The sequence below is a fragment of the Heterocephalus glaber genome, unplaced genomic scaffold (assembly GCF_053883595.1).
Source record: "Heterocephalus glaber isolate CG9 unplaced genomic scaffold, H.glaber_assembly_v1.0 deba00000331, whole genome shotgun sequence".
Taxonomy (NCBI): Eukaryota; Metazoa; Chordata; class Mammalia; order Rodentia; family Bathyergidae; genus Heterocephalus; species Heterocephalus glaber.
Window position 1 is genome coordinate 1,084,905 of NW_028258142.1, and position 17,192 is coordinate 1,102,096.

General features: G+C 39.5%; 1 protein-coding gene across 8 annotated transcripts in view; it reads right to left on the reverse strand.

Annotated features, from left to right (window-relative positions):
* Nucleotides 1-17,192, reverse strand: part of Atp9b (ATPase phospholipid transporting 9B) — a 305,926-nt gene that overhangs the window by 38,479 nt on the left and 250,255 nt on the right. For 7 of the 8 annotated variants that reach the window (XM_087188815.1, XM_087188837.1, XM_004861921.3 and 4 more), the window contains 4 exons: nucleotides 8,860-9,021; nucleotides 8,043-8,135; nucleotides 2,771-2,854; nucleotides 2,052-2,222 (listed from right to left, as the gene is read on the reverse strand). In XM_087188815.1, the coding sequence (XP_087044941.1) occupies nucleotides 2,052-2,222; nucleotides 2,771-2,854; nucleotides 8,043-8,135; nucleotides 8,860-9,021 (510 nt within the window). The remainder of the gene's footprint in view (nucleotides 1-2,051; nucleotides 2,223-2,770; nucleotides 2,855-8,042; nucleotides 8,136-8,859; nucleotides 9,022-17,192) is intronic. The other variant, XM_087188832.1, reaches the window with a different exon arrangement.

Genomic DNA, 17,192 nt, shown 5'->3' on the forward strand with positions numbered 1-17,192 from the left:
TGTATAATCTATCATGTACAACTAAGAAATAGATTGACGGTTTTTTGAAATGAAGAGGTCATTTGCTTTTTGCACAATGCACTCAAGCTTGGGTAATTTAAATGCAGAGTCTGGATTGCTCTCCCTTAACTATGACCTCTTGTCTAATCTGTCTGATATTGGAGCAGTGTCATGGTATGTTGTCTGCTACCAGCTGGGCGATACCAGCTCTCCATATGCCTTCACCCATGTGAATCACCTCAGAAATTGGGGGTGGATTGGTGAGATGGAGCCAGGCATTGCTTTGCCTCCAATCTTCCCTTCAGTTTGCCTCTCTCATCTAACTATAGAATTTTTCTTTCAAAGCAAATTTATACTATTTTTCTATCCTCAAAAGTAGGTCTCAAATCCTTGAGGGAGTATTACAATAAATTTTCTGTAGAAGTCTATCACCGGACTCTAGGCTTCAATGAGAATAGTGAGTAAGGGACCAGGGACTTAGCTCAGTGGTTTCGCCACTTGCTGTGCAAGCGCAAGGATCCAAGTTCAATCCCTGGTACCAAAAAAAAAAAAGAATAGCGAGTAAGAAAGTAGCTTCCTAAAAAATAAAATGCTACAAAGTATTAGTTCCCCTGGACATGAAGGGACAAATCAAACCAGTAAGAGAGCAGTAGATTAATGCACAGAGAAAAGAAGCATTCTGCCATGTGCCTTCCAGGGACAACACCAATATACAACCCAACTCATACTTCATAAGGAGCTATACTCCGTCTGTCAAGAATGTCAGTGGGAATACTGCAGGCACCATGTTTCAACTGCCAACCTGCCAAAACGGGGCAGGCGTGCAAGGCAAAGGGAGACGCTGGAGGAGATACTGTCCTCTTAAAAGCCCTCACGCCGTGACAAGGTGCTGGGAAAGAACTCACATGTGTTTGACAAGAAGCTGGAAAGAGAAAAGCACTTTTGTGTTTGCTTTTACAGGCAAGAAGGATCCTGTTGCTGTGCTCAGTGGTCAGGCAGGAGTATAAGGGGAGCTTATCATCACAGGCTCCTTTGTGCCTTCTGAGTCTGTGAGTGTATACATATAACCTCAGATACACAACTAAAGTGAACAGACAGCACAGGCTTTTGCATACTCTCAGCTAATATTCAGATTTTGTCTATGGCTTAGAAGCCCTGAAACACAAGGTGATTCTGTATGTGCATGACTCATCAGTGTGTGAAATCCAAACCTGAAGCATTTACCTAACACCTGAACATGCATAGGTCCATGAAACCTCACCAAGGCTGGGGTCTGGGATGTTTGCAATCTACTGCAAGAAAAATATTTATATTCAGACTCTATGATGCAGGATTTTTGATAGGATTTTGATAGGTAAGGAAACCTCAACTGGCAGGGCATGTGGCTGAACTAGGGACACCTGGTGGGGTGGGCTGATGGGCCTCACATCTATCTTTGGGAATTATGTGTGTTTTGGGGAGGAATGGGCAAAGCAGAGAGTCTGGGGGCAGGGGCAGTTTCTGAAGGCATTTCTGGAGGTGCACAGGCTATGGTGGCAAGGAAAGATAGGAGCTAGGGTGGAACTTAGCTTATGAACCTCTATGTTATCTATCATCCCACAAGACTGACATGGAAAAATATTTCAAGTGAAAACAGGAATTTGCTTAAAAGAATGCCATGTGGGTGTGTAAATACTGAATAGTTACACTAGTGTGAGAAACTGACAGTGTACACAAGGGTTAAGATGATTAAAATGAATAATTGATAATTTGAAATAGGAAAAAAGGTCCACAGACGAAGGAGTGAAAGGAGGGGAAGGGGAAAGGAAAAACTATTAGAAAAGAAAAAAAAAAATGGAAATGAAATCTATGTAAATAGGGAAGAGCAGAGGGGGTGAAGGGCGCACAGGTAATGGGGGGAAAAAAGAAAAGAACCAAGATACATCATGTACAGGTACAAACACCCAATGATAAATGTAAACGAATTGTATACCTAAAATGTACCAATAAAAGAACTAAAAAAAAAAAAAAAAAAGAATGCCATGTGGGGAGCCAGGAGCAGTACACTGTACCTTGATCCCAGCATTCCGCAGCATCTCCAGCGTGGGCCTCACATCAGCCTGCAGCTGATCCTCCACCCCAGTGAGGCACAGCAGCTCCATCTCCCTCTCCAGGCTCTCCACCACTGCGGCCACCTTCAGGGTCCGGTCATGGATGCTAAGTTTGGCTTGACTATATCGGCTCTGAGGACAGAGGGGACACACTGTGTACACGTGTATATGCACTCTATATGTGTGCTGTGAACAGCTGGTTTCTCATCATTCACTACATAAAAATTTATAATATAGGTAGAGCATCTCTAACTAGAAAATCTGAAATCTGAAATACTTCAAAATCAGATATAAAATCAGATACAAAAGTAGCACTATCATGATCCTCAAAAGATTTCAGATTTTGGAGCTAAAATTTTCAGGTTAGGGATGCTGAGCCAGTTGAATCTATACAAATATTCAAAAAATCCAAACAACTCTGAAGTCTAAACCACTTCTGTTCCCAAGTGTGTTGGGGAGGGACAAGGCATGCTTAGCCTGTCCTCAAGAAATGGAATTTTCTGGCTCTTGTTGACACCGGAGGCACTGGGCTTAGAAAGAGGTTTCAAACTGAGCTAGGCTGCCCTGATACTGGCCTCACAATGGCATGTGCACATAATTAGGACTCATGTCAGTGCAGAAACAAAGTGTCCCACATGGAAGGCAAGTCTGCAAGCGGTGGCTGACTGACGTTGGCTCACCTCGAAGTCCTGGTATTGCTCTTCTGTCAGTGCCCTCTTTGCCACCACAAGAGTCCGGAGCCCTTCTCGTGCCATGTTTCCACACTGGAAAAAGTCAGACCAAGTTACTCATGGGTTCCCCAAGGAGCTTGATGTGACAGTGACATGGCCTCATGGTGCTGTCAAGGCCACTCTGGCAATGCTACTGTGCTGTGCTCACTGCTGTGTGGGCCCACTGTGCACAAGCACGGGGGTGCTGAGGGCCATAAACCTCACATAGTGCAGTTGGGTGTAACTTCAGCAGAGTGCTTATTCCAGTAAATTCAGTATTTTAATCTCCTAATCCATACAATGTCACTAATCTTACTGTTCCCTTGAGGTGAGAGGGGAAGAAAGTTACTGGAGGTGGGGCCAATCTGTTCTCCTGGTAGTAGCAGAGCACTTTCCTATCACAGGGCAGACTCTTCCTTCAAGTCCACTGTTCTTGAAGTTTGACATCAGATTATATGCAGCAAGTAAAATAAGGAGAGTACAGATGGTGATGTGGAGAAAGACCCGGGGGACTGAGAAGGCCTCCTGTAGAATGCAGAACTGACCTCAGGTTTAACAGGCTGGGTATAAAAGCTGTTTCTGCCATATACTGCTATGTGTTCTTGGGCAAACCACCTAGCTATCCTTGCCTCAAGTTTCCACATCAGTAGAGATGAACTCCAATAGGGATGTTCTGGGACTAAGTCAGTTCATGTGTGTAAAGTCTTATGGCAGTGTCTGACAGAAAATTAGTGCCACAGACATTCATTCTTGCTGTTGCACTATACTCAATTCATCTTTCCTAGTCTTTTGGGCCAGGTATACAGGGTCAGAACCTTTAGTCAGGGCACTAGTGAGAGCTGGGGCTGGCAGAGCCCCACAAATCTGGCCCTGCAGTTCAGGTATCATGAGGCAGGCAAGGGGGAACCTTGGAGTCACCACCTGATTTGCTTGTTAAAACAATGAACAGGCACACCTGTAATCCCAGCAATATGGAGGCTGAGGCAGGAGGATCATTGTGAGTTCAAGGCCAGCCTGAACTACAGTGCGAGACCTTGTCTCAGCAAACAAACAACAACAATAACAACAAAAACAAAGCCACCCAGAAATACATTCAATAGGTGTGTGAAAGATATGAATCCCATTCACAGTAAGATGCATCAAAATAATAAAATACTATTTTCCCCCATTAGAAGCAGAAACTCAATAGTTTGAGTTGTAAAAGGTTGAAGAAACAGGTCGTGTGAGCATACACTTCTGTACTCCCAGAACTCTGGGAGGCAGAATTGCAAGTTCAAGTCTAGCCTGGTCAATTTAATGAGACCTTGCTTCAAAAAAAAAAAAAAAATTATAAAAGACATGGGGATGTTGTAGCTCAGTGTGAAGGCCCTGGGGCCAATCCTCAGTACTGGAAAAAAACACAAAATCTAAACCAAACCAAACTAACAGCGCACCTAGGCTGTCTGGTACAGAGTCAGCAGGGACAGGGGCATGCTTGTTTGAAGGTAGTCACAACTTTTTTCAAAATTTAAATTGCATCATCCAGGGACACCAACTTTGGAAATTCAGCCTACATTTGCAAATGGGTATCACAATGTATCTATATAACTGGTGGTGAACCTATGGCATGCATGCTGCAGCAGGCTGTTTGTATCATTTAAAGCTCTAAAAGGTTTGCCATTACTCCCATGTTAGATCAGTCCTTGTCAAGTTGTATGGGTGAACAGGGGTTAATTTAAAAAAATTTGAAATGGCACATATGTTAATAACTGCACTGAGGATTTTTGTCACAGTCAGTGAAGAGTGACATCGAGCTGCACTACCAAGTCTTGTGACCCTCACACTCCTCAGTACCACTCCCTCATGGGTTAAGTGGAAGCAGCAACCATCTCTCAGGTGGATGTACTGATGTGGAAGATGACCAGGGAATTCTGGGAGATGTACAGAAGCACGTTCCAGTGGTGTGCGACACAGTCCTGAGTGATAAGAAACTGTTAATCCCCATCTCCTATGGGCACATTCTGCCAGGCCAAGAAGAGGACTGAGGGTAATGGAGGCAGGTGGAGGCCAAAGGGGATGGTGGGCCTTCTGGAGGCCAGGCACTGTCTTTGTCCTCAACAGCCATGAGCAGGCATAGTCCTGCCCCAAGATGTCAGTATTCTAGGGGCACAGAAAACAAGCACATGGGACAGAGTGCTTGGCTCTCTGTGATACTCAAGAGGAATGTGGGCCATTAGGAATCACCTCCTCTGGGAGAAGATCTTGGAGCAAAGCCTGGGCAATAAAGGAGCAACCTTTCTTCTGCTATGTGGAGCAGGGCAAAGATGCAGGGACAGATAGCAGTCTCTTCCACCAGGGTACAAACACACAAGAAGCACCACAGTTTATTACCAAGTGCCCAGAAAGTATCCCTATGCTTTAAAATTTGAAAGTCGGTTTTTCAGAGTGTGGTATGTTTTATAAAAAACAAAATTTTAGAAACTAATAATGAATACTTAGCTACACTACTGCTGAACTATTAAGTTTTGAAAAACAATTTCTACCCACTGAAATAATATAATTTAAAATGTTTTAAGGTGACTTTCACCTACTGGCAGGTTTATTTACACTTTGAGGTTCAGAATGATTTATGAACTCCTTTATCTAGTTCTTTTTGTCTCTCTCAAATTTCAAATTCTGAGGGACTACTTCAAATTTTAATAACTTTTAAATGCTCCAAACTCCAGTGTGGTTAGTTGTTTAGGGCCTTTGTAGTTGGCAATAGAGAGAACACAGATCTGATCACTCTTCCCTGAAACTGCAAGCACTGTCACAGCCCAAGCTGGGGCTCCCAGCTCAGGCTCTGCGACTTCGATGGAGATGACCCCTGCATGGGATCTGGCCAAGGTGGTGCTGGGATGTAAAGCCCGGTTACTATACACTGGTACTAGACAGGAGCCTTTCAAAGGTGATAACTGCAAATTCTCAGGAGTACATTATAGCTAGAGAACAGTTGGTCATACATGATTTCCAGTGCTTATTTAAACATGTGAAGTTGATAACATGCTCCCATACTTCAGCAAGGGTATCTTCTTTCCATGACAGTGATCTTGTTGTAGAATACTATGACTGATTATAGAGTCTGCACTGTAGGAAACGAAAAGTGACCATGGTCCTATGAAGGCTCTTGTGGCCTCTGTGATGTTGCACAGGCACAGGAAATACTGACATAGGCTGCAGCTGCCACAGACAATGCAGACAGTGAGAGTGATGGGTAGTCACGCTTCAGAGAGAACTGGAACTGTGTGTCTCTAGTGTTTTCTATGTTCAGAACTAGGCCACAGCAGGAATCCCATATTGCCCTGGGAATGCTGGTAAGCAGTACAGACTCAACACTGGGCCCATCATGGTCTCCATGGTCACAGGCAGGGAGGGGACTGTCACCCCCTCATCCTTTTAGTGCAAAAACAAGCTCTCCATGTGGGATATCTACTTCTAATAAGGCCAGTGTACTGCATCTGGCAGTAGATTAATCTGTAGGCATATAAAAATGATTAAACTATTCAGATTTTTGAAAATTCCTTTTTAATTCATCCTACTTATTGGATCTGATGCACACTGCTAAATTTGGAGGCTGTGGTAGGCATCAGGCAGGGCTGGAGAAACCCTTGGTCCCGCACTGCCCTTTAAATGTCCATGAGCTATGTCCATCCCAGTGTCCATGTTCAGGATGCCCATATGACCAGGATATGGAGATGGTAAAGGGCACCATCACTGCATCACATGAGGATGTTCACAGGATCAGGTTATGCAGATGAGGGAGGGGACTTTACTGGAATACAAAGGTGAGTTGTGGTTTTTTCCCCTGGGGATAGCATGCCAAGATTTAATTCAAGTTTGTCTTAAGAGAGAATGAGGCTGACTCTCTCTACCCCTCTTTCTACTCAGAACATTATTATTTTTAGTATGTTCGCAGAATTAAATATTCTGACATTTCAGATTTTCAAAAATGACCCTTTCCGTTATATCATCAGTAAAGAGTACTTTTCCTTACACATTTAAAGAACAACTGTTTGCTGTAGGAAGCCAACCCTAAGACCTACTTGAGGCAAAAAGCTTACAACAAAGCCAGGCTCTGAGAGCCATTGCTTTGCTTTGTTTCTTAACAGAACAAGAGGCTTTCAGACTACCACATTACAAAAAGACACTGGTGTAGGGTCAAAAGATTTATCTACAGAAAGGAAATATAATGTTGAGATAATAAATGTACATAGGCATTTTAATAAAGTTATCTGTGTGAAAAGCAATCTGACATATCTGTCTGTTGCAAGACATTTATTGATTTGACCTCATAAAGCTAAATAAATTAAACAAGTATTTTACAATTAATTGCACATCATTATGACCAAAAGTAATTTTTATGGCATTTTACTAGGTCTTCAGGGAGTCTAATTTATTCATGCCCCTGATTAAATCAAAGTGCCCTCAAGGAGCTATTGATTCATATTGCCAATACTATCTCAGACATCAGGTGTGGCTGCTGTCCAGACAGATCTTCTCTGAAGTCTGAGAGAGATGAGAGATACTAACACCGACAATAACACACAGATAGGAAGAAAGTCCAGGTTTATGATTATATTTAGCCTTAGTCTTACTCTGAAATCCAACTATGGATTAATATATCAAATTAACAATAAATAATACAATATGAAGCTAACTACAAATCAGATTTATTTAGGAAGGATTTAATATAGGATTGGTTGTATGCATTCTTTATTTTCTATTTTTAAGTGAACAAATTAGCATTGATTAAAATTCTAATTATAATCACTTTGCACATATTTAGGTAACCAAATAAAAATATTAAAGTCTAATTTTGGTTGTGCATGTGAAATTACTTCAAAATTCTCATGAATGACTTCAATGCTTTTTCCTACTTTCCACACTACATATGGAATATTCTTTTTAAGGACCTAGTTGTACACCTCTATATACCTCATACCTAAAACAAAAAGTAGCAATTTCAATAGAATCAAATTATTTACAATTAACCAGGATTCCTTTCTGCTTTCTGAAACTGAGGAGAACCATAAGCATTTAAAATAATTTAGTTGGAATATGCTATTGTCTCTAGCAACGATTGGTGTCTGGTTAGAAATTTTGATTGCTCAACTTATTCCAATGATATCAGTGTCTATAATTTGGAGAAAAGATACTATTTCTGCTATCTGTTTATTAAATTTTATGAAAACATTTTACACAATTCCAAGAGTAAATAATTTACCTCTTCTTCCAGCCAATCGTTGTACTGGACAATGGTGGACATAGCAACATCAGCACCTTTCATATAAAATGTGATTTCTGCTGTAGACTCATCCTGTAATAGTGAAAATACACACAGGGACAGTAGGGTCACATCACTCTTTGCAAATAACTGCTGGCCTAATATAAAATGCACTGGAAAAAGCAATTCTTAGTGAACATATTCCTTTGTGATGAGCTATTTGCACATTTTTTTTGGTGAAAATTATCGCTTAAATGCTAGCACAATAAAAATTGAGAATATATCATTGTATTTCTTGAGAGGTTTTGATGAAATTTTTGAAACAGAATTTGTTAGTGAATAAAAATGTAGGCTGGAATGTAAGCATTGATTCTCTCAAATTTTCAAAGTTTGATTCAATGCTTTATATTTAGCAGACTTCAGAGATATAGTTTTGCCAAGAAAACCTTAATAGAGGTATACTTCAGTAACTTTACAATCATAAATCATTATTAAATTTAAACTCTTTGGCATGATACTTTTCTGGAAGACAAAATAAGTATAGTTGATTTTAAAAATTAATAATATCCTTTACATATTCTTCCTTTGCAGTCTTAAGAGTATTATTTTATATCATCAGATATTTCATATCATTACAGCTGACTAGCTTCTTGGTAAAAAATTACTAGTTTTATTTTTTAAAAAGTAAAACAAGCATAAGGCATTTGAGTAAATATTTAAATTTTACCTTTCTGGGGGAAATATTTTGTATCTACTTTAAAATAAATGACTTGAGTATGTAGGCCCTATGAGTAAAGTCAATATGATGTGAGCGTACTTTGACAATGATGCCCATCCGCTTGCTCTCAGAAGTGAAGGGGAACATCTGCAGGATGCAGTAGGTCAGAACTTGGCCACCAGGAGTCTTCAGCTGCATAGACGTGAGGTCCCTGCTGACCAGAGTGAGCCCAATGCTCTCTGTCCACCGCACCAGTGCAACCTGAAGAGACCACAGCGTGTGAGGTCTGACTACCTAGTGGATGCTGTGCAGAAATGGCACAGTACCTTGGCACACAGAAAGCTCCTTAAGACATGGTAGATCCAGAGACACATACAGTATTGAGAATGTTCCATTTTTGTGGCCATGTCAGATGTATATTTTTGAATGATACTTCTACAGGTGAACAATAAGCAATATGGCAAAGTGTTTCTTGGCCTTACTGTTTAAAACAGACTAATATATGCATCATAAAGATTTCTTTGCTGTTTGTGCTGACTAGCTCCCCAGAATGAGACAGGTTTAAATCCTGGAAGACAGCACATACTGGCCAGTCCCAGAGGCCAGGCAAGAAATCATATAAGTCATCAAATTTCCTCTACTCAAATTCTAGGGACCCATGAAGGAGCAAAAAATTTGAGTTGTCTATCTTGACTTTTTTCTAACATAAGCGAACAACTGGTGGCTGGTTAATCAACTGTACATAAATATGTCCACTTAACTATTAGCCAATAGAAAGGGGACAAAACAGCAAAGGAGATGGAAGGCTGGGGCCCTGAGCCTGACCAGAGCTGTTCATCCTGTTCTGTACTTGGCTGAGGCCTGACTTCCTTCTCTGTAATATGGAAAACATGCTGATCTAAATGTGAATTCAGTAAGTTCCCTGGCACATGTAGGTACTTGAAAATCAGAGCTAATGCTATTTAAAGTTATTTATTATTAAAATTTAAAAATCACAAGTGGAAGAGTAATTTTAATGTTATAAACTATTTTATTACAATAAATGTTTTCTGAAAAAGCCCTTAAAAGCTTCATTACAAGACATTAATTAGTTAATACATGATATACTAACCTTATTAGCAGTTAAAGAAGCAACATCCAATGATATACTACCTACAATATAGCAGTGCTGCCACAGGGGTTAGAGAGTTCATCAGACAGACAGCTCAATAAAACCACAAGTTTTTCTGTGATTTTCTGAAGTCAGACCACCCCTTGCCTTTGTTCTCCAGGCACGGCCTTGTCACCTCCAGTAATGTGGACATCTCCAGAGCCTAGGGGGGCCTCTTCCAAGCCCATCTCTCACAAGGCAGGGTGAGTTCATCTTTCCCTTCAGGTCTCACTAGCACCTACCCTTTCAGGAATTTATCTTGGATTTTGGGAATTCAAATTGTTTCAAGAACATTTTAAATTCTAGGCTGACTAGATGAGGTTCTAGAGTTTAGGCAATGGCTGCACCCCCTAAAATCTCAGCTTCTTCTTCTGTACAATGGCCAGATTGAAGCCAACTCTCAGGTCACTATGATCTAAGACATGCTACTGGAAAAGCAACTGGTGACTGTACTGCATCACACTGTTCAGTGTACTTAAGTTACCAATCAATTGTGAGGTTGTATGCTTAGTCCTTTCTCACAGAAACCACTAAATTCGCTCAGGCAGACTAGGAATCATTTTTAGAGTCAGGTTTTCTAAGCAACTTTCCACAAACCCAACTGCAGAATACTTCTAGTGAGATTTCCAGAATCTGAACTGGAGAGCTGTTTCCTTGTTTTTCATGCTGAGAGCTCCCAGTATGCAGGGTACAATGAAAGAAGTGTCAGGGACATTAGGGGACTATCACTCACCAGCTTTCCAGGACTACTGAGAGGCTTGTGCAAGCACAGAGTTCGGAGTGGAGCTGAAAAGCAGTGCATCAAATGCCCTGTGCTGAATGGTAAGAGGATACTTCCTCACTTCTCTCGGCCATATACTGGCATGACTGAAAATCAACACGCAGGCTTTGTCCTGAAGAGACCTGTAGCAGACACCCTGAATGCCACTCAGGCTCTCTCTAGTGGGCCTTTCCCAAACATTTCTCAGGATCTCAAAAATGGAAAAACTATACAAACAGGACTACTGTTTTAGGATAATAAAGACATATATCTATTTAGACACTTAAAAATTATTACATTTAGGGCCACGGATTTAGCTCAGTGGCACCAAGTCTGCCTCATGAGTGCAAGGACCTGAGTTTGATCCCCGATACCCCCCCCCAAATTATTACATTTACAAATTATATGTAGATAATGTATCACAGAAAAAACCATCAAAACTCTCTAATCTTTTAAAAGCTTACATAATAAAGTAAGCCTATAATGGAATAATTACAGAAAAATCAAGATCAAGAATGAAGTTATACGATACTTTTTTTTTCAGTTACAAAATCAGAAACGCATTTCTGTAAAGAAGGCATGAGGGATGGTAAAATAGCCTTTCTCAATGGAGTTTTTCATCTGTGCCCCAGAAAACAAAAAGTAAGATGAGGTACCATTTGCTGTTTCCAAGTGGTACACAATTAGTCATAACTACTGGTAGATTAAAAAAAAGGTAAGCTGAGGTACTGCATACAACCCATTCCTAGGGGCATCAGCAGCTCTGTCCAGAACCTGGAAAGGCTCGGAGGCTGCAGCAGAGCTGGTTGGCATGTTCTGCTTCCTTCATTGTTTCTGCATTGATCTCTGACCCTACTATCTACCCTCTGGTTCATTCCACAAGCCTAGCTGCTGAGCATAATTCAAAGTATGCATTCTGAATGAGCACATACAGTGTTCAAATTTCTCCTCAGCCCAAACTTATTTAGAAATACAAATTTCATGAATAAAAATACAAATTTCATTAATAAAATTGTATAGTTGATATTATAATGTCAAAAGATTTAAATGTATTGGAATTATTATTTTGCTATAAGCAACACAGTGAAATTAATCAGTTTTCATATGTAGGAGAGAAGTTACATCAGATCTCTTTAGTTAATGCCACAGATAAGGTCAGGGCATCTATGGTACACCTGTCCCTGCACACATGACTGGCTGAACAATTACACTTTAGGAAAAAGTTTGAATCTTAGTGCTTAATATGTGACTAGAAAATTAAATGGTGTCCTTACACAGGTAATACCTCTTGGTATCTAAACACTGTGATCAAATTGGAAAATATACACAACAGACGAATATAAAATTTAACAAAGTATGCTTGAATATAAAGCAAGAATAATGAAGGCCCTAACTTTCTGTTGCACTCTGGGAGTGTCAAACCACAGGTAAAGTATTTTGCTACATTTCGAAAGTATACTGTTCTGGGAGACACTCAGAATTATACACTAGAAAATATGGAGCATCTCATTCTCAACATGTGATCAATGCTTCATCCTTTTATGGAAAATGAATGAAATCAGCAACTTTTGATTTTTGTTCATCTTGATGATATTACTAGATCTTTCTACCCTCTTCCCAGAAGATAAATTATACATATAGTAGTAGATGAAATACTTAATTCTTATCAAATACTGTAAGAATTTCTTTGCTCCTCGTTTTCATGTTCTGTGAGAAAATAGTGAAGGTCTTTCTCTGAGGATACCTTTGGAAAGTCACTGAGTCACTATAACTACAGAGCCCTGTCATGTCCTCCTGGGGTAGGAATACAGGGTGAGAAAACTCCTACTTAAGGGACTCAACTGACTGAAGAAAAGAATGTATCTATGAAAACATCAAATGGCTTTCGATATCCCAGGTTTTAGAGGGTAATTTGTCACGTAGCAATAGCAGCATGCATCCACTCTCTTGACACTGGTGTTCTGTTGTTGGTGAGGACTATGCACTAAATGCTAAATGGTGCGTCACCAGTGGAACTGGAATTAGTACTCTCACTCTGAGTCTCCAGGGTGTTACTAAGAAACTGAAGTGCACTAAGAGCCTAACATCATCTACCGATGATCCAATACTGTAATTTAGAATGTCAGCAAGACACTCCAAATTATAGCACTGAAAAAAAGACACATGGACATCAACAGAACTGACTCCTGTCTAGGGGGAAAAAGAGTATATTACTACAAGGCTACTTTAAACCTAAAACAAGAATGACACTCTGCACATTTTTTCTCAACACAATGCCTCTATAAGCTACAAATGATCTAATACTCTCAAGATTAATTTTCAATTTACACAGTGAAAGGTTACTATTACATTGTGACCTGTAAATTGCATCTTTGGGTGAATACCCTGTCATCTCATAGTGCCCCACTGCAGTCAGTACTGACGCATTCTATATTTGGTGACTCCCATCTGTTTATTATTTAGTTTATGCTTGATTTCACAACCCCTGTGAGTTAGCAGCTTATAACAAAAATCACATTAGCTTCTTATACCTAGACCAGCATTCTGTCCAATTGTTTTTAACTGGTAAGCATTCTGTGGATTAACTCTCTATATATCACAAACCAAGGTGGTGGTGGGGGGAGTATTCAAGTTTTTCACCAGGTAGATGCTTTAATTATTGTCTTTCTTAATGTAACTTGCTTAGTGTTAGGAAGAATTCTTCCAATAATGCAAAACTAAACATTTCTGGATTAGGTCTATAAATAAGTAACTACAAAGCAAAATACCCTGGAGGAGGATATGTAGCCTCTTCAGAGTATTTGCTGTGACTTTATGCCTATGGATTCAGTATCATACACATGCCTGCTCTTTCTTACTGAAGTCAGACAAGTCCAGATGCTGTGTCCCAGGAAAGGCTGACCCAATGATAGCAAGTCTACAGTTCTGCCTTGAACCACCAGTGGTATAAGCATGACTGTCCCGTCAGGCAGCTTGTACCTCTGGTGGTACAAACAGACCTAATCAGTTTTATCCATCTTTTTATTAATAAAATTAATTCAGAGCTGTCCAGCAGTGAGACATATGAATTAAATTAGAGTCTCCTGGGATCGAGACATATGAATTATAACACTATCATGTACATGTTAAGCTTTGCTTATGATGCCATTCCCACCACCCCAGGACCTTGAAGATTGAACCCAGGACCTCGTGTGCTAGGCAAGTGCTGTACTACTGAGCTACATCCCTAATTCTCTGGAATGAGCTCTGATATCTCACCTGATAGTCTGGAGTAGATTTAGTGAGGATTTGAGTAGTGAAAAAAAAAAACAAAAAAACTCCAGAGAATTCCCAGTGTGTATGTGAAATGTATGTGTGGTGTTCTTTTTAGAATAATCTTAGAAATAACTTACATGTAGTGATGTTAAATATAGAAATGAAAACTAAAAAAACTTAAATGGCATTCATTGGCAGTTTGATTCTGCTTTCTTTATGCAAGTTTAAGCAATTAAAATATAAATACTTTAAGGGCTGAGGATGTGACTCAGTAGTACAGCAATTGCCTAGCATGCATGAGGTACTGGGTTTTATTCCCAAGACTGCACAACAGAAAACCTACACACGTTTCAAGGGTTTATCAGTTCCTGGTATAAAAGTGACAGCATTACCAGACAAGTGGTCAGACTGTTCAAGTCATGAGTGCAGGAAGACACTGAAGCTGCCCACTGACCCAGGGAAGACAATCTGCACAGCGGTGTCCCCTGTGGCTCCAGATCCCACTGTACAGGGAAGAGAGGGATTTCCCTACTGAGAAAGATGACAGGGCTGTGCAGATGGATGCAAGCCAGCTTGGCTGTGCGTTCACCTGCTCACTGCTGCAGACACGTAAGCAAGCATGACAACATAGTTCTCAAGTAAATTGAACCTAAAAATCTCTTAAAGTGATTTAAAGTGGAAAACTGAATGGAATTTTCAAGATGCAAGCAAAAAATACATATGGAAAGTGTTCTCAGTGTTCCTGGTGTGGAGACTCTCACGGGTGTTGGGAGCACATATGTGGATAGGCAGACAGCCCAGTGCACTCTGGGTTTCTGAGGTTAAGAAGTCTCTCTCCCGCTTTAAATTACTAGTTTGCCTTTAAAACATTTCAGTATACACAAAGTATAAGTCACCTGAAAAAGAAAAGCTTATAATGGATGAAGGCTGAAGAAGCAGTTTTACCTCACTGAAGAAGACAATGAAATATAAAACATTAGCCATGAAAAGCATTAATAACATCCTACTTTAATCTGTTGTATGTCCCACTTCTTAATTCAGACTTGAATCGACTCATATTTATATGACTCATATAAATATATTTCATTTTCAAATTTAAAACATTTTGGGAGACAAGTTCATATATCTTGAAAAAGTCATCAATACTTCAACAGTCCTAAGATAAGTTTGTTATTCAGTATTTGTTTTCTACCCTTGGTTACCAACCTCTAACTTTCCTGCAAATCTACCGAAAAGTTCCTTTATGCTTCCATACAGTGTAGAGACCAGACAATGAAAAACACTGCATGAAAGATCTAACCAATTTGAGCAGCCTGGGAGCTGGGAACATTGGCTTTCATCAGAATACCACATGATTGGTCATGATGAAATATGTGCCCTGAAGAAGTACATCTCTTCCCTATTTTGACATTATTTCAGCTTCACAAGTATAAAAACTAAACAGAGACCATAATCCCTGAAACCTTTGCACAGCTCCACTAAGGAAATGTTACTGAGTGGCCACTGTGTCATCTGAAACCATGGTACTATGTATAATTACCCTAATACCTTTTATGTAACAGAATGATAGGATAAAATACTACATTAAACGTTGCATATAATAAAGAAAACTGCTTAACCCATTACTGCAAAATAATTATGAAAAGGGAAACAGCACTTTCGAAAAATTTTGACTGGCAGTTTTGTTCCAAGGTAGACATATACAATGTTTTGTTATGTCATCAATAAAATGTGAGCAAACAGATTACATTTTTAAAACTTAAATCCATATTTTATTGAGATGGCTGTAGTTTTTTCAGTCTTCTGTCCCAGGATTCTATCCAGCATTCATATTACATTTACCATGTCCCTCAGGCTCCTCTAGGTTGTGACAATTTCAAAGGCTTTCCTTATTTTTGATGAACCTGACTGTATTGAAGGTGACTGGTAAGGTGTTTTGTAGAATATCGCTAATTTATGTTTGTTGATGTTTTTCTTATGGGAGACCGGGCTTGTGGGTTCTGAGGCAGAAGAACACAGAAGTAAGATACCTTTCTCATCATGCAATCAAAATGACTTACCATTACTGATGGTGGTCTTGAGCACCAGGCTGAGTGTTTGTCAGGTGTCTCCATTGAAAGTTAGTCTTTTATTTTCCTCTTTTAATACTGCACTCTTAGGCAGGAAGTTAGTATATGTACCTTGTATCTAAAGACTGGGGGATTATGCTTTCCCTCCCTGACAGTGAAGTATCCACATAAACTATTCTGGACAGGAATGCTTCTGCATGGGAGATGTGTCCATTCTCTCTCATTTATTTGAATCAGTGAATCATCAGTATCACTCATGGATATTTGTTTCATACTTTGGGTTATAACTGAGTAGTACTTATTTTGTTTGTTATTTTAAATTGTTCTAGTTTCAGCCATTAAGAACTCTTCCAGGGAGATACTCCTCAATTGTGGGGTTTGTTGTTTGTTCATAATTTCAGCATGTCCTTATTTTTTAGCACTAATACATACTTGAGGCTCATCCTGAATAATTTCTGTCCCAGTTATAGTCAGCCATTTCTCCAAGGAGCACAGGGTATATTCTACCCTACAGAGGCCAAATTTCTATTAACTTTGACAGTGACACACTCTTTCAGTTCTTTAGTGGTAAACCCACTGTTGACAGCATCATTCCTGACATCAAAGTCTAATATAAATAGGCATTTTTTCCTGTTCTTTAAGGACCTGACAGCAACTTAACACCATTTACATTGATCTCCTCTTGACTTTTAGCTATTGCTGCTATGTTTCTTAACATTTTTCTGCAGTTAAAACCCATGAAATTACTTTTATGGTATTAAGGTATTAATTAATAGTCATAACTTTTTGGTGATATGTAGAGTTGTTCAAATCATTTTGCTAATGTTTAAATTGAGTTGTTCCTTTCTTATTGAGTTTTGAAATTTTATACTGGTCACTTAGAAGATACATATCTTGAAAACTTACAAGTCTGTGGTGAGTCATACTTTTCTAAATAATGTCCTTTGAAGAACATTATGAATGAAGAACATTGATGTGCAATTTACCAACATTTTTCTTTGTAAATTTGTGCTCTTTTATGTCCTAAGAAATCACTGCCTAACTCAAGGCCACGAAGATTACTCTTTATGTTTTTTTCTCGAATTTTTAAAGTTATTTTAAAATATATTAATATGTTTGTTGCACATGTTTACATTCCTTGTGTGGGGTTGGTTCATGTACATAACACATCTCAATTCCTTTTTTCATCCCCTTTCCC